This window comes from Pholcus phalangioides, unplaced genomic scaffold (assembly GCF_987345545.1).
Source record: "Pholcus phalangioides strain wild (caught in Gottingen) unplaced genomic scaffold, Ppha-v1.0 ptg000018l_1, whole genome shotgun sequence".
Classification (NCBI taxonomy): Eukaryota; Metazoa; Arthropoda; class Arachnida; order Araneae; family Pholcidae; genus Pholcus; species Pholcus phalangioides.
The window spans coordinates 1,107,887-1,126,274 of NW_028301611.1; the positions used below are offsets into that span (position 1 = coordinate 1,107,887).

General features: G+C 36.5%; 1 protein-coding gene across 1 annotated transcript; it reads left to right on the forward strand.

The window, feature by feature from the left end:
* Nucleotides 1–1,101: 1,101 nt before the first annotated feature.
* sau (Golgi phosphoprotein 3 homolog sauron) lies at nt 1,102–13,917 on the forward strand. The gene is made up of 3 exons (XM_089247582.1): nt 1,102–1,472; nt 5,117–5,363; nt 9,520–13,917. The coding sequence occupies exons 1-3, from the start codon at nt 1,161–1,163 to the stop codon at nt 9,942–9,944; spliced, it is 984 nt and encodes a 327-aa protein (XP_089103708.1). The 5' UTR covers nt 1,102–1,160; the 3' UTR covers nt 9,945–13,917.
* Nucleotides 13,918–18,388: the final 4,471 nt, after the last annotated feature.

An 18,388-nucleotide genomic window follows, 5' to 3' on the forward strand; every position in this document is an offset into this window, starting at 1 on the left:
AATAATTTCTTTGAAAAGTTGAAGCTTACGAGATATTTCAAATGTCAATTTTCTTGTGAGCTTCAATTTTTAAAGTAAATTTTAAAACTGATGAAATTAGATTTTTGCCCCTTTTATTCGATTTTTTTTTCAACCAGTCCATCGCAAGTTTCAAAAGTTTTATTCGTAAAATACATTTCAAATCATTGTGATTCATATTGTTGGCAACTTTTAAGCACTTTTCGTAACTTTTAGCCGGGTTTTCCTAGGAGCAGGTTTCCTGTGCCGCGCGCAACGTGATTCACCCAGCGCGACACGCCGTCCACTCACCAGTAAGAAAAGCAGCATGACTGTTTTCCTACAGACGCAATACGCCTGACGACAGAGCTTTACGTCGGGCGTGATTGGCCGACTGTTTCTGGAGGAGTCAAATGCGCCGTGGTTTTGCCGATATTCTCTTCACTCTTGTGTGTTTTCTTTCCCTTCCCTTCAAACCGGATCATGCAGACGACAGAGTAGCTGATGCCAAAGCCATATACTTTATATAGCCGCCCTGATCTGATGCGCCTCGCTAGGAAAACACAAACGCGTAGCGTGATTATGTAACACGTTTCTGTCGGCGCGAAATAGTCTAATTCGGTTCACTCTGCGCAACAAACCTATTCCTAGGGAAACCCGGCTTTACTGGTGACAATTGATGAAAATTTTCTTTGATCACAACATCCTATATTTTTTCCTCTGGAAAATATGGTCAATACCATGCTAATATGTCATAATAGTGACGTAACTATCTAAAATCACTGTTCAATCACGTTAGAACTCTTATTCAAAACATAACAATATTAAAACTGAAACCTATTTTGATTCGTTCAAATCAACTAACTACTCGAAAGGCGGATTTTATTGGATTTTTGTCGATTCTCTAAATTTTGAACACTAGTAAATTTTTCAATCAGAGCAAAAAATTTAAATAAACACATTGATTATAGTTATTGCAGTTTATTCTAACTTTTGATTCATTCATCAATTTTTTTTACTGACGTAATTTGCCAGTGGAGCCTTTTGAATTCCGGAAGCAGATGGCGATACGTCACTGTGTAGGAATTCCACTTCCGTTTCGCTTTATTATTATTATTTTTATATCGTACATAATTGTGTTGTTCCCTGCTCGGCCATAATGGATGATCGTTGTTTTTGTATTGGTAGTAAACATATTATCGGTGTTTGATTTGAACCAAGAGACTTATCGTTGTTTCCACTCTTCTTTAAATGGTGAGTCTCGGTGTCGGGCATCCGCTATGAATAGACCAGAGGGACTCGTGTTGAGAAAAAATGCGGCCGTCGCTCAAAATGTCGATAAGGCGAAAGAGGCGACCGAGAAAGATAATCGACATGTCGATTCAAATAACGAAGAAGAAGAGGACGTCGATTCGAAAGAGACGCGCTTGACTCTCATGGAAGAAGTCCTACTGCTCGGCCTCAAAGATAAAGAGGTAAATATCTATTATTAAAAGCACATAAATCATTGTATTCATATCGTATGCGGTAGAGGTAGTCCTTGTTGTTTGACCACCTGAGTCTCTTTGAATTACTTCATCCTTGTAGGTTCAGATTGGAGACTATTTATTTATTTCTTTGTATCTCTAATTTGGTTGTTGTTTTGCAAGATAGCTCCAACAAACCCTTTAATTTAGCAGCCTAGCACTCGGGATCCATGATGATGAAAGTCTCATTGAAGTGTTTGGTCCAATTTCCAATAGTATAGGTCTTTAATTATTACATCACTGATTGAATTGTTGATGTTGCAGGGCACTGCAGCAATGATGAAAAAAAGAAAGAAAGATTATAGGAACCTAAGAGAAAGATAAGGAAAATAGGAAAGGTTTATAAGGATCTAAGTTATGGTACACAGTGATGTCACTTGATTCTAGGTAACTTGAACTTCTGGGTCCCTGGAACTGAGGACCTTGGGTCCTTGACATGTAAAAAGTGTATGGTGGGATTCCTAAATTACAATTTTATACGGCCTTTTCCCGAATTTTGAGTATTTGGCACATTGTAGCGCATCAATGATATCACTGCATGTTATGCATCGGTGAAAATTTCATCTAAAATTTCAAGCCAACAAACTTTACAGTAGAGTTGTCAGTATAAACTTCCTATTTCAATATCAAAAAGCAGATCAATGCATTTTGGCTGACGGACCGATCCTGAATATTATCAGCTATAGGCCAGGGGCATCTTCAACCCATTTCTTGCGAGCATCCAGAGTGCTCAAAGCTAGTGTCCGTGCTTGCAAGCATTGGTCAACGTTGCAATTAAACACCTTGTACAAATTATATTTAAGGACTGAAATCAACCCAATTTCATGCATTTGTATGTCAAACATGCCGTAATGATGCTCTTTTGATGTTGGGTACAGGCACTGCTTGCGACTAGAAAAAAAGTTGACCTCTGACCTAGTCAATGAAATGGTGCAGCAATTATATACATGCATTGCGATGAACTGCATCCTGGCTTATACTGAACATTATCATTGCATAGTTTACAAAGTTAATAGAATTTCATACATGTTATGCACAACATATTGTAAATGTGATGCTCATACGTTGCCATATGATTTTATTTCCAAAGAAATTAAACCCTTCAGGGAAACCCTGTATGACAATTTGCCAGGCCGGGGTTAAGTATCTCCTCCAAAGCAGAATATTTTGCATTGTTCTGCAACGAGCCTTTGGCTGAGACTCAAAATGTTCTGCAGTAAAAATTCCCATGATAGTGCTACATTTTTCTTAAAATTCTTCTGAATTGTTCTGTGATGCAGGTAGAAGATTTTAGCATATTATGCTTTAGGGATTATCTCATACATTATGATATGCTCCCCATATGTATGTTCGCTGGTTGTGGAGTTCTGTTCACAAGTATGGAGCCCTTACAATATTTAAGACATAAAGCTCCTGAAAAAGCCACAGAGGTCCTTTACCAAATGAATAGTTGACATAAGTGGGAGCTAGTCTTAGTGCAAGAGACTTGAATTTCTGGGTTTACACTCTCTGGAATGGGCGTAGAATTGCTGAAGATGTGCTACAAACTAGTCCACCAAATGGTTTATCTACCATTGGGAGAACTTTTGTTCGAGATCGTAGACAGATGAGCTAACCTAGCTAGGCATCACTTCCAAATTAAGAATACCAACGGCAATACATCTAGACTCAATGATGTCACTGTGACACTATTGGACGCAACACACCCAAAATTTTGGAAAATGATGCATTTATGTAAATTTTCCCCTCTAGATGCTTAGCTAGGGTTACAAGTGATTCTAATTTATCCATATCCAATCATGTCCTCATTTTTAATGTCATTTTAAGCATACTTGTATATATTTTTAAATTTCTCCCTTTCCCCCCCCCTCCCTTGTCCTCATTTTACATTTTTTGGATGAGGTTTTTTTTCTTTTGACTATCCTCCTTCCTAATCAAGAATTTGACTAAATTCGAAGAAAACCAGAACTCAAGTTGCCTCCAAGCAGGACAGATGCTGTTCTAGCTGTGATCTATTATACAGTAGATGAGGCTTATTAAAATCACGGATAATGTAATCATTTAGATATTGCTAGAACTCTGACTAGGATTTTTATGAGCTAGAAACCGACAGAATTTGCTCGGTAAAAAAATGCATTTATGCCATAAAAAACTTGAAATGTGCCATAAAAAACTTGAAATATGCCGTAAAAACCTAAAAATATGCCATAAAAACCTAAAAATATGCCATAAAAACCTAAAAATATGCCATAAAAACCTAAAAATATGCCATAAAAACCTAAAAATATGCCTTTATAAATAGGCTGTATTTATAAAAGGCACGAATACAGTCTTAATGATGGGAAATACTTCCCATATTTACCATTGCTTATGTAAGATATGGAAAATCATCAATCATTGCCCAAAAAAATTTTAAAGGTACACAAATAAAATTGTCAGTTGTTAATATTGCCAAAAAAAAAAAAAAAATCGCCTAGTCATTGCCAAAGTTAAGTAAAATTGTCAATCAGGTATTGCTAATGCCTAGGCATACGTAAATTTTGTATTTATGAAATGCAAAATTTGAAAAATTAATGACCCGATAAATGTGAAATTTGTTAATTTTGATAAATAAATGTAAAAATTTGATTTTTTAAAACTACTTTTCATGAAATATGGATAATTCACCGTTTAAAATCGAAAACTGTTCATAATTTTGCTCAGTGTTTGCACCTTGCGTTCTTATGTGCTTGAAAGCCAATATTCTCTTGCCTGGAACTACTATATACTCCATGGTCTTGAACAGTAACCAACATTCATCATTCAAAATTATGTTATACATTTTGTGCATAGGTGAAACAACAGTTTGCATAACAAAGCAGTTAAATACATAGGCCTATTCTAGGTTTTGTGACAAAGAGTGGTTGATGACGTAAGCAACCTTCAAACCCCCCCCCCCCCCGATGCTGACGTAATACTTGAATGACCCCTAATGTAATGATTGATGGTTGGATGTCTACACGTTGCCTACCTCCTGTACGCATTTTTGCGAAAGTGGCTACTACTTTTTTTGCATTCTACGATTTTCTTTCGCATTTTGCGAAAAATACGACCGTAGCTTAAACCCTGTTCCAGTATGGCCCAGGTCTTCTTGGACCACCTGCTAAAATCTCTTTATTGAGACAGCCGTGGGCCTATGATCTGGTTATGAGTTATTGTTTTTTTCAGAAATCCCTTTTCTATTTATGTTTGTACAGAGACTTGGATCCACTTGCAAACCTCCCTAAGGTTGGAATTACACTATAAAAGTTTGATAAAAGTACTTTTATAAAACTTGAAAAATGCCATCAATAATACATTCTAGAAAATTCAACCAATGATCTTATTGTGTAGCATATTTTAAGTTTTATAAAAGAATTTTTATCAAACTTTTATAGTGTAATCCCGGCTTTATTCTCGTTCTTCCAAGTTGGCAGCTATGCATTTTTTCTGTTTTTTCCCTTCTCTTGTAAGTTTGTCGCATTGGCTTGTATCACTATTTATTTAGTTTTCTTATTCAAGAGCAGATGAATAAAAGACTAATTTTATTAATGTTGATTTCATCAACCCATTAGGGATACACATCATTTTGGAATGACTGTATATCGTCAGGATTGAGAGGATGTATCCTGATAGAGCTGGCACTCAGAGGACGTATTGAACTTGAAAAGGCAGGAATGAGACGCAGGAGTTTGCTGATGCGAAAGGTTCTCATGAAAAATGACTCGCCTACCGGGGATGTACTTCTGGATGAAGCGCTGAAGCATATCAAGGAAACAAGTCCTCCTGAAAATCTTCAAAGCTGGATAGATTATTTGAGTGGTAATTACGTTTCTCTTCTAAATGTAGCTTATCTGTGTGAGCTTGGTACTAACACAAATTATTTTTTAATTCTGGTAGTTTCATGAGTGTATACGTACCCCCCCCCCCCCTTCCAACCCTATTATATATGTGGTGTCAATAGCTGTTGATATTGTGAATATGGGAAGTACCAGAGCCAAATATTAATCTAAATTAGTTTTGTTTCATCTAACAAATTTTTTTCTTTTCAGGATGGTAGGAAAAACTTCAAGGAGTAGGAAAATTGCAATACATGTTGTTAATCAATACAAGGGCTGTAAAGAACAGTGGCAACACTGTTGTAGAAATGTTAAACAGTAGAGCGAGGCAATGCTGCTACACCATATGATAGTTACTTACCTACTTTGCCTCAAAAGGGAATCAGTGTTTTCTCCCCACTATGTGATGACAAGAAGAAATGATAATAGACTAGAGGTCTGACATAGTATGGTTACAACATTTCCATACAGAAAGAGGATTAAAAGCTGGATGCGTAAGAGGTTGTGCTGCTGTACAGTGTCATCGAGGACTGCAAAAAAATCTTGCCAGGCATCTAATCATAGCAGGATGGCTTAAAGCCTCTGCAGAAGGAGGAGCTGCAAAAGTTGATTTTTTTGACAATCGCTGGGATTGGAGAAGTGCTCTATCATTCCCCATGCTCTCAGTGCTTGTGACTTCTACCTTTAGAATGAGTTTTGTCTTATGATGAGTTTTTTAGCTGTGATCTAAGATGGGAAAACCCACATTGTGACTCCCAGTTTCCCCAAAGCAGATTTTTTTTGCATCATTCGGCAACGAGCCTTCGGCTGGCTGGAAATGTTCTGCAGTAAACATTCCCCATTTTAAAGTCTCTCTGCAGAGAGCAGGCAGGCCTACAACACTATAGTGACAAAACATGAAAATTCAAGCATTTTCATCTTCTCTTCAAAAAATGGAAGACAGATGCCAGCATGAACACGAAACAAGCGCAACTCGACAACATAAATATGTGATGGCTGAGCATACACTCAGAACACACATTCCAGCATGTGCCGATTCGTTACTAATTCCGTAGAGGAATGTGTACAAGGTGCATGTTCGGTTAAGTAGTAGTAGTAAACATTCCCATAATAGTGCTTTCTATTCTTTTCTTAAAATTCTTTGAGATTGTTCTGCAGCAGCATTGATTATTCTGCAACATATGTTGCAGTTTTCAGCATATTCTACTTTGGAGAATAGTTGTAGACATTCTTCAAGCAGTTGTTTTTCCATATCGAGTGGTTTTTGTTGAAGGCTTGTCAACTGCAGTTCAAACCCATTTTGTGCTCCAGTTCTGTAAGGTAAAGTGGATGAGAGAGACCTACAAATCTCTTTGAGTCCTTGGTGATATTGGAAAGCTAAGCAACCTCCTCACAGATTAAATTAAGATCCACCTCTGCTGCTTTCTGTTTTGAACATATTGTGACCGTACTACATTAGACCACTTGCTTCCAATAATTGTTGTCGTTGTCATTGTGTGTGGACATGTGTAATGGTAAGGTGAAGTTCATTTGCTCTGAGGGAGGGTAGGTATGTAACTGATATTGGTATAGGTATTTGTGCAATAGTGTTGCCACTATTTTCTTTATAATCCTCATAATTCAACAAAATATTTTGTTTTCTTTAAATGTACCGATTCATCTGTTAATCTATCAATTATTATCATCCAATTAGTTTTTAATTGAATATTTCTTATACATTTTTCAACATGATAATTTTTGAAACATTTCTTTGCATTTTTGAACAGTATTAAAAAAATCACCAAACCATACTTTCAGGTCTAATTCTAAAATGAGGGCAATGTAATGGAAATCATACATACTGGTTGCATAGCTAATTCCTCGAACCACAAATTATTGGCGAACCATTGATCCTAGAGGCATACTTCCAATTAGAAAAAGTATTCAAATAATACTTGGACCTCAGTTGCGCCATGCAAGTGGTTGTACAGTTATTATAAAAAAAAATTCACTTTTTATCTGAACACCCTGTGCTCAAAAACCCAATTAGGAAGTTATTACTCTGTCTCTCCTGAGCAGGGCTGCCCTTATCAAACGCAGCGCCAGGTGTGTCTAAAAATTTTTGGAGCACAAAAGGTGTTGAGGACCCCCTTTCCCTAATTTTATGTATATTTTGTGGGGGCATGAGCAACTATTATTTTAGCATATATGGGAATGCTGATAAATATTATTACTAAATATTTTAAAAACAATTAAATGTATTTTAGTACAAAAAAAAAATTTGCTGAAAATTTAGTACCAAGGAGGTAATTTGAAACTAATGAGAGAAATACAATCCCCGAAACTAATGAAAATTTTAGAATTGATGAATTAAAAATTATTGAAGGACATACAAATAATTCCAGCACCAATGAAAATTCAGAACCACGATGAAATAAATATTTCCAGAATTCCGCAATTCACGAAAATTCAGAATTAATGCGTAAAATAATTTAAGAATTGTTGGAAGCTTCCAATAATTCACCACAAATGCAGGTCCCTCACTAAGCTTGGAGCCTGATGCGACCGCACCTGTTGCACACCCCCCTAAGGGTGACTCTGCTCCTTAGGCCAACAAAGGAAATTCCAAATTTCCAAGTGCAGGATTCGCTGAGATATTTAAATTAAAAAAATGGCGAAAATTTGAAAAAAACAACAAACTATGCTTTTTCAATGATTTTTCGTTGTTTATGCAGTTTTTGCAGTGTTCCTCCATTTTTTCAAATATCTCAGGGAATATTGCACTTAGAAATGTGGAATTTCTTTTGTTGGCTTCAGGCAAGACAGGGTAACAACTTTCTAATTGGGTTTTAAGCACAGGGTGTTTGTCTAAAAAGTTATTTTTATTTTATTTTAATAGCTATACAACCCACTTCCAATATGAATGATGCATCTGAGGGCTATATGTTATTTGGATACCCTTTCTAATTGGAAGTATGCCTCTAGGATTAATGGTTTGAGAGTAATTTGTAGTTCAAGGAGTTAGCTACACATCCTGAATACAAAGTCGAGCATCGTGGGTACTTTCATCGTAACACATCTTTAGGTTTGCCACAGTGTCTTCTGCTCATACATGCTTTGAGTTTACAGTGATCACAATACTGAAATTTGACCTTCATGGCGTCATTTTTCTTGCTTTGTTTCAATGCGAGCATTGCTACTACACTGACAATGTACACTGAGGTCCGCCTTATACTAGGATATTGTTGTTGCTGGAAGACTCAGCATCAACAAGACCCAACATATTTCTATTTCACCTCTCAAAAAAGGGGGAAATTGGAATATATTCCTATTAGCTTGGAATAAAGAAGACTAGAAAACCTACAGGAGCTGTTGACTGCTGACTTGGTGTGCTAGTTTCCTCGCTACTCCAGCATAGTGACTGCAAAATATTTTATAGTTCCAGTGCGCTACTTTCACATACCCTCAAAAAGGGGTGCACCCTCTTTCGCGCTTCTTCACAGTGCTACTGTGGCTGTGTAACTAAGATTTTCGTTTTGTGTGTGTGGGGTAAACATTATTTTGTCACTCTTGCCATCGTAAAGTTAGATTTTATAGCTATGTTTTTGTTCTATCTCTAAAAATTTGCAGCTCCCTAAAGTTTGCTGCCCAGGACAGTTGCGTCCTTTGTCTCTGCTTCTTCCCCATCGTACTATACTTCCAGTCCTGTGTGCAACTGCATTTTTAGTTTGGTTCATCGTTCTTGTGTCTGGATGTCTTTCCTTGTTATACATACATGATAAATGGTCAAGTTTTTAATAAAGATCTCATTTATCTTCTCATACATAGCATTATCAAATATTCTTGTGATTGTATGAGGGTATAGAACTAAAAACTGAATTTTTTTCCTCAGTCTTCTGGATTTTGAAATTTTTTGAGTAGCATCCTATGAGGGAGACCAGGCAGCTTGGGTCTTTCAGTCTTCTTGTATCTGGCTATTTTCTAGCATTTGTTTTTCTGAGGGCGGGGAGTTGATGAGAAAGAAAAGTTTGAAAGGCTTTGCTCTATTTCATGATAGCTTTGTATAAAAATGAACACATAACATAGCTTTCACGTAAGAATGTACATATTTTTTTATTCAGTTTCTTGGATGCTGATCTTTTGTTTCCTTTATATTTCAGGAGAAACTTGGAATCCTCTCAAGTTGCGCTACCAGCTCCGAAATGTGAGGGAGAGATTGGCAAAAAACCTCGTGGAGAAAGGGGTGTGTACGACTGAGAAACAGAATTTCCTACTCTTCGACATGACGACGCATCCTCTAACAGACAACTCGGCAAAAGCCAAACTGATCAAAAAAGTCCAAGATGCTGTTCTTAGCAAGTGGGTGAACGACCCGCACCGCATGGATAAAAGAATACTATCCCTAATCATTCTAGCGCATTCTTCTGATGTTCTCGAGAATGCCTTTGCCCCGTTATCCGATGACGATTACGAAATAGCCATGAAAAGAGTCAGAGAGCTCTTGGATTTGGACATAGAGGCTGAGGCGATGAAACCGAATGTTAACGAAGCTGTTTGGGGCATCTATGCTGCATTCGTGAAATGAATTAGATTTTCATTTTTTAAACATTGAAGTGACCGTAATGTAGATTAAGAAGGGAAAAAAAATCTGTATTAAGTTTCTGTGGGGGGGTCACTTTGAACGTTCCACATGGACTGAACATATGATCTCTTTCTAGTTTTTCCTCTTTTTTTTTCCATTTTATCAAGGGGCTACTGTTGCACAATTCAAAATTGTGTTGGTTGCTGGTTATAAAGTATTTATTTTCATGAATTTTGTCTCGAGTTTTGCACTGCAGCAATAATTTCAATCATCACAAATTTGGTGTCAAGGATTTGATCGAGAGAACTGCAATCATTTTATTTTGATTTATGCATATATTGGATCATAGTTTTGTGTTTCTTCTAGTTCCCCCCCCCCCCAAATAATTTTGATTTTTCTACATTACGAGAATATTTTTTCTTGATCACAGTATTTATCTTTGCAATATGTGTATGGAAATTGTGAGTGCACTTGTCTTATTAAATGCCAGTGTATTCTGGTGTTTATATGCAGTTAGGAATGAGACTGAAAGTTTCTATGTGCTATTTTTTAATGATATCTCCATGTTTTCTAGTTTGTATGGGTTTGAACACTTGCCTATCCATCTCCCCCCGCCACAAAAATCTTGGAAATATTTTGCGTGCAAAAAATAAGTAAAATAAATAAACCGAGTGAGTGTGAATGAGGTGTTACATGTTGCCAGAGATGCAAAATTGAACTTTTTTTTCTTCAAAAACAAGCTATCTGACCTTAGTGAATTTAAAAATATTGTATGTAAATTTCCATTTTTTCTGTATTCATAGAGCAGTGTTTCTCAAAGTGTGTATCACCAACCTTTGTCAGGCGTGTCGTGGCGAGCTGGAGATTTTGATTTGTGTGCCTATTTATGTTTTGATGTGATTCTTTTATGAGTGAAAATATTAATGGTTATATTGTATGTTATAAACTATACTGGGGAGCCACGGACAAACCATGACATAGGCGAGGGAGTCGTGGGTGACGAAATTTTGAGAACCACTGCCGTAGGGTGAGGTTCGAAAAAATTTCAGTAACTGTTTTTACCTTCTTTTGGATTGAAAATACTGTAATAAGAAAAAAATTTACTCGACAGGTTCCCTGGACACACAAGAAATAAAAGAAAGGCATTGGTCCATAACGAATAACACTCAAATTAATTCGTTTCTTTCCCCCAATTTTCTACGTGTGAACCAAGATTCCAGATTTGAAGACTGTTTAGCGATATTTCAGCTTCACATCATCCAAAAAATATGTGTCAAGAAATATATAAATAAAGGAATTAAATTGAATCGGTAACAAGAAGAGCAGTACAAGTCTAAATCCTGCATTATTTTTATATGAATTGGTTTGATAAATGCAGATCTAAACATTTAGTGTAAGAGCAGTACTATACCGGCCTTTTTTCATTGGTTCCAGGCATGTTTTAAATTTGAACTAATAAAAGAACGACACCTGTTTTCAAATTTAAAACTTGATTACCTGGAATTTTGAGAATTTTTGACTAGCACTGTTCTTTTTCTCACTGATTCAATTATAATAAAATATGAAAGGAACAAAACAGATCATTCCGTCAGTTTGATGTTAATTATATTTGTTTTAACCCCTTTACGATCATGGGTGAAATATCTCGTTCAAATGCCAGTAGAATAAATTCATTCCAGCTGTCTATTTTTTTTTCACCTCTTTTCTGCTCGTTCCAAAGTTTTATTGTAACTCTATGAAAAGAAATTGTTTCTTTTTCTCTTTCTTGTGCTTTCTGTACTTCTGTTTAGTGATTTTTCCCCCACACACAGAACACGTAGGGGAGGGTGGAAGAGTAATCTACTGTGTAGGTTTACTTTACTGTTTTTCTTACTTCTATTTCTTTCTCTCCCTCCTTCCTCTTTTAATGTGCGAACAAGGCTACCAGAGTTATCACGCTACTTGTAATAGAGATTATACAAATTTGTTGCAAAAAGCGTGCACGTGAAGGGGTTAACTCTTTTACTGACCAAAAGGCATTTGAGTGACCATATTGCAAGGATATAGATTTTTAATTCGTTCAAAATTATTTTTTGAAAGCCTTAATCTCTTATCTGTCGACTTGAACTATGGAAATAAAATTCACACGTGCTTGAACGACAAATCTGGTTAAAAGAACATTTTGTATCACTTGTTGTATTGTAACTATGGTTTAAGATGGCGAGTTCGCACTATCACTATTATTATGAGAGTCAGGCATCTATTGTTTTTGTGTGCACTGCTGATGACTGATCAATGTAAGAGTGACGATATAACAGTACTTTTTAATCACACAATCTGTGCTGGATATATTAAATGGTGATAATGAAAACCATCCCATAAAAAAAACCAGGGGCAAAATAGTTTAATATATACTTCACTGCAATTTTATTACTTGTCTTTTCCTCCGGCTGTATAGGGCATTGCGATATTTAGATTTATTATCAATGTGACCACCCCCCCCCCACCCAAGCAGAATATTTTGTATTATTCTTCAACAAGCCCTCTGCTGGTTGTATATGTTCTGCAGTTCAAATTTATATAATAGTGTTTACTTCACTTTTCATGAAATTCTTTCCGAGATTATTCTGAGACATACGTCATAGTTTTCTGTATAATTTTCTTTGGGGGATGTGACCAATCTGTAGCTTGCTTGTATTGTCTTGTATGCGATTTAATTGATGTGAGCAAATAAGAATAAAAAATCTGAAGTTGATTTTTGGTGAGTGACTTTAAGCGAGTTTAACAGGATTCTGTAATACAAGCATGGTGCTAAATCATTTGTATATGAACAAAGATAACCCATGGTAATAATTTTAAAAGAGAAAGTATGATAATGAGATGAATTTGTATTGAAAACCATGAAAATAGTACGAGAAAATATGGAAATCGAGAAGCAGACTTTCTAAGGAGAAAAACAACTACTATAACCTCAGATGAAACAAAACTCTCCTCAAACGATCAATTCCACTGCAACTTGTTCTGTGTTGACAAATTTGATTCAGATTTCTGCTGTTGCAAGTCCTGGGCCGTTTCGTACATTTCACAAGATGATTACCATTTATCCAGCTCACTGTCTGTGTGACAGAGCTGGATGGTGGTGGGGAAAAATGCATATTGTGGGTCCAGCGACCCAATGTTTTGGTTAATGCAAGATTTTGCATTAATTATGGTTAGTTTTTCTTAGTGGGAAGATATTTTGTGATATTGAAAAAAAGTGCATTTGTGAAATGGTGCGAAGCAAATGTACTATACGAGAGAACAACACACCATTGGTTTGGCTGCTTTTATAATTGATGTTCCTCTCGGTTATTTGAGCTTTCGTTTGCAACAGCATAAATTTACTAAGCTTTATATTTGTGTGCAGATTCTGAATTTTTTTTATAATCATGGAATTTCAGTATATTCTCGTTATACCAGAGAGAGGTAAAAAAAAATGTAATAAAGTGTAATATATATACATATGTATTTATATATAACTTTCGAGATAACAAATCTTATTCCTATGTGCAATGAGCAGAAGAAAGAAAAAAAAAAAATGTGTGAGGATTATATAAATGGTGTCTAAAGTTATCTATTGTAAATTAAGGTATGTGTGTGAAAGGACAAATTTCTTTGTATGACGATACTTGGAATCAATAATTCTACGTGAACAAAATGATTTTTTTCTTTGTAAATAACGAACTGGTGTGAAAAATTCGTAAAAAAAATATATATAACTTTTTCGCAGGTGTAAATATCTCTTGCGATTGTGTTTCGGGTAAATTTTGAGTTATATTTTTATTGCATAGACAGCAGGTCTGGTAACTTTGTTCTTTTCTTTTGCTTATTCAAATGCATGCATATGACATTTAATCGGTCTTTTATTCGAAATGGAGGAAAAATATATTCCTTTTTTTTCAATCATAATTTTCAAAGTGTAATGATTTATAGTTTGTAATAAAGATATTACCTGTTATATAGTTGATAAGATATTATTTCATTTCTTATTTTTTTAAGCGTAATATGCCCTACCCTTTGCATCGATGGGCATCACAAGACAAACAGTATCATCATACTTCGATTTGAAAACTAATTAACAAGTAAGAAACCCAACGCTGATTTTTTACTTGTTAATGGAAGAAACTCAACAATAGAAGAAACTGGAAGAAAATAAGAATGTGCACTAATTAATTTTTAGTTAAAGTACAGGCAGTGCCGTCTTAATGCATGGGCTCACCCGGGCACCTCAAGAGAAGAGGGGCCCTCACAAAAATGAGATCCGGTTGAAATTTTCTAGGATTTACCAGGTAGGGCTTCCGAAAAACCACTTGGCTTGGGGGCCCATGATACTCTTGAGACGGCCCTGAGCACAGGCATCCTTAATTAAAAGACCCTATTTTAAAGTAGCCCACAGGCGAAACCAGTCATCAGAAAATTGTAGAACTAAAAAGAACTTCAGAAGTGGATGGGAGTTTATTTCAGGGGGAAAAGTTAGTCTCACATGTCACCACCAGATGGCGTTTTATTAAGAAACACATTCAGGCAATCTTACAATTTTAACAATTGTTAAACATTTTTGCAATTGTTATTGCAACAAAACATGTTCTACAAGATGACCAATATTTTGATATACCATGTGAAATCGCAAGATGGCATGTTCCACAACTGACCGAAGTGTGTGCGGGGAAATTTTCAGCACACGGCATGAAATGCTGCCTTTAAGGTCAGGTAAAGTTCTTTGATTGTCACAACTTACCAGACGTTTCAAATTCTCCCCAAAGCCAAAAATCGCATGGATCAAGGGCCCGGAGGCCATAGATTAGGGAAGTGCCGGCAGATGACATGTTCTATAAAATGTGTTTTAAGAACATTCTTAACGCACACTGCAATGTGTGTAGGAGCTCCGTCTTGTATAAAGATTGTATCTGCTAGGCAGTGACGTGCTTGCAGAGCCGGAACAATTTCGTTCTGTAACAGCAATGCATATCGCTTCCCGGTGATCGAACATGTCACTGGAGTCGTAGAACGTAACTCCTCGTAGAAGTAGAGACCGAGAATATATAAATGATGCAGTAAATCTACAAAATGCCGTCACTTTTTGGTGAATGCAACGGAACCTTTAAGATAGGGTGCGGATTTTCTGGTTCCCAAATTCGGCAGTTCTGAACCTCCTGTACTGCGTCTATAGAAGCGGCTTTTCTTCCTCTTCCAGGACGACGATCCCGTGGTTTCAGATTTCATTATCATACTCCGAAAGTTTTTAACTTTTATTGGACCTTTCCGAATCCGATATTTCCGTAGAGCAGTTACTGCGGAATTGTTGTTTTGGTAAAACAATTTGACCAAGAAAGCGCGATCTCGTAAACTTATGGTCATTGTGAGCAGCAAACACGTTGAGAAACAAGAACTCCGCGAATGTTTCTAGGTTTTATTAAGGGAATAGTGGCCTCTTTTCATATCTTAATTTTATGACTTAGAAATAAGACATCAAATCAGCATTTTGTAAAAAGCCCCATTCATTCGTGACAAGAATCAGCATTATATTTGCAATTTCTCTGTAGCTGATACATTGAAATACAGAGCAAACCCATACAAAAATGAGTTATAGTTGCTTCATTAAATCTTCGATCTTTTTATGCAATTGCGAAAATTTCCTAACCGTGGCAGCGACGTACCTGATGAACTTTGTAGATATGTCGAAATGCTTTTAAGCACTCCATGTTCTGCTGGACTCAAAAGAATTTTTCTCGTCTTTTGCATTCATTTATTCTAAGTTGAGAAATCGAGATTAGAGCATGCAACTGCTGGAAAACTTTTGTTTTGTTTTTTCGCTTGGGCCTTCAGGGCCGCAACTAGATGCTTGGTCACCCGGGACAAGCGCACATTTTGACGCCCCCTTGTTGAAGGAGAGGTTTCAGGATGAAATTAGCGGCCCCTCGGGTCTAGCGCCTGGGGCAGGAGACCCGCCTGATCTTTCCTCCCTAGTTGCGGCTCGGTTCAATGTTGCACTGCAGTGAGGAAAATTAGGATTTTGGTAATATTTCCTGATACTGTAATTATTTATATAATAATAATCTGTTTTCTAATGATCTTTAAAATAAGATGAAATTTTCATTTTCAATAATACGAAAGAGATCAGTGCTGTTTAATAGATGAATAATGTTCAATTGTTTTGTTACTTAAGTTAAAAATAATTTTTTCAATTAGATTGAAATTGATGAGTGGATTTTAAACTTTCAATGAGATTTCTCCAAGTCTAATGAAAAGCTTCAGCTAGATAAGTGATATTGATTAAAGGATCCTTTGATATAATTTGTGATCATTGATCATTTTTGTCGCACCACGGTCATTTTCTGTACACGAGGGCTAATTAAACCGGGACCTACAATTTATCGCCGATTCCGAACGGCAGGCTTGTTTTTTATACTCGTCAAGAGGCTGATGCGCTAACCCCTCGATGGGGGGAATCCCTGCGGTAGCATTTTTTTCTGTGGTCATGTCGCCGTTTATGTTGTACCCTTGTGTCAGAAAAGGTTTCTGATAAGGACGGACCAGGTATCGAACTCGCGACACCTCTAACTATCCTTTGGTACTTTAGGCGAGTATCTTATCGACCTGGGCTACCACGTCCCAATATAATTTTTGTATTTGATTTTACATGTGCATAGTTAAATTTTCACAGGCCTAATTCAAATTTATTAGAAGTGTCAAAATGTATTTGCCATATCTTACATTGTATTGAAAATGATGAATACAGAAGGAAGACTAGTTTCTTCCGCTTGAAGGGTCGGGAAGTTTTTTCCAAGCAGAAGACGCTGTCAAACTCTGCAAAAGATTGTGCAGTTATTAATTTGCATACATAATTATATTAGGGGAAGTGAAATTTATTTAATGTTATAAAAAGATACATCTGCTATACCTAAAGCATTAATTCCAACTTATAAAAATCTTGCGTAATTCAATAATATTAGGCGCACTTGTTTGGTATGGCTAGGCTTACCATATTTGCTCGAGAAAAATACGGGAAATCGGGCTCGGAAATGTGGGAAAATATGGGCCGTTGCAATTATTGCCAAAAAGGATGCTGATAGTAAGCAAAGTCGCCAACTCATAATCGCAGAAAAGTCTTCAAACGTGGAGAATGAAGCCCCACTTCAAATTGCAGTGAATTAAAAAAATATATATATATATGTCAGATGAATCTTCTCGTTTGTAGTCGTAATTATCCTAATGTAATGTCTGAGTTGGAAAGGTAATTTCAATCGTTTATTTGAAGAATAAAAAGTCAAGTTGGCTTCGTTGAAATTACGTGAAAAACCGAGACATTTTTGCAAAAAAGTCAGGACTCCTAAAGGAAGCAGAAAAATGCCGATTCTGTTCCAGGAAATACGGGACGTATGGTCACTCCAAGCATTAGTGGAAGGTCGATGTTTTTTACTCATGTTTGTGACTGACAACAAAGTGACATCTAGTGAGTCTTTATGACGTTATCATAAGCTGAAAGGGGAGTATTGGGCTTTTATTACTTTAGTGATCTGACAGTCCCGGTTTCTTTTGTTTTTCTCACTGTCCCGACTTTTCTGCAAAAATGTCCCGGTTTTTCATGTAATTTCAACGAAGCCAACTTGACTTTCATTCTTTCAAGTCAACGATTAAAATAATCTTCCCAACTCAGAAATTACATTGCGATAATTACAACTACGAATATAAGAATATTTATTTCATCTGACGGCTTCGGCGTCTAAACCCCCCCCCCCCCAAATGCCTGTCCTCCAATGTCCTCCAATGGACCTAACTACTCATCACATCTTTAATTATCAAGCAAAGCATTCCTCAGGCACTTCGAAAGCCTGCAAAATATTCATTCAATTGCCAGTTTCTCACTCTGATTTCGATAAGAAAAGCACTGCCATCATAAATACAGCGTAATACTCGATGCACCGCAATACATACGTTATACCCAACGATAGGCGATACACAATAAGTAATGTATCACTATATGCGGTGAATTTCAACACGCAAAGCACCAGCATCGGCAATAAAGCACAATACTACCACTATATGCAGTGCATCACAATGAGAAATACAGCACATAAAGCAATACACCACCATCGGCAATACAGAAAAATAAGTGCACAAAATTGCAGTGCACCATGATAAGGATTGCACCACAATACGCAATACAGCTCAATACGCGATGTATCGCAATAGGCAAAGTACCATAATATGCAATGCACCACAATATATAATAATAAGCACTGCATTACGATAAGCAATACAGCACAATATATAATGCACCACAGTAGGCAACATATCGCACTAAGCAAAGCACAATAATACGCAATCCACCCCATACGAACTGCGTTGCAATGCATTACAATACGGAATGCGCCACTACTTGCAATAAGCAATAAGCACTCATTGAAATAAGCAATACAGAACGTGAT

Excerpts from the sequence above, each read along its gene's own strand:
- sau (XM_089247582.1), top strand. The coding sequence starts at position 1,161 with ATGATCGTTGTTTTTGTATTGGTAGTAAACATATTATCGGTGTTTGAT. Across the intron at positions 1,473-5,116 it reads TCGGCCTCAAAGATAAAGAG|GGATACACATCATTTTGGAA; the intron begins GTAAATATCTAT and ends TCAACCCATTAG. Across the intron at positions 5,364-9,519 it reads CTGGATAGATTATTTGAGTG|GAGAAACTTGGAATCCTCTC; the intron begins GTAATTACGTTT and ends TTTATATTTCAG.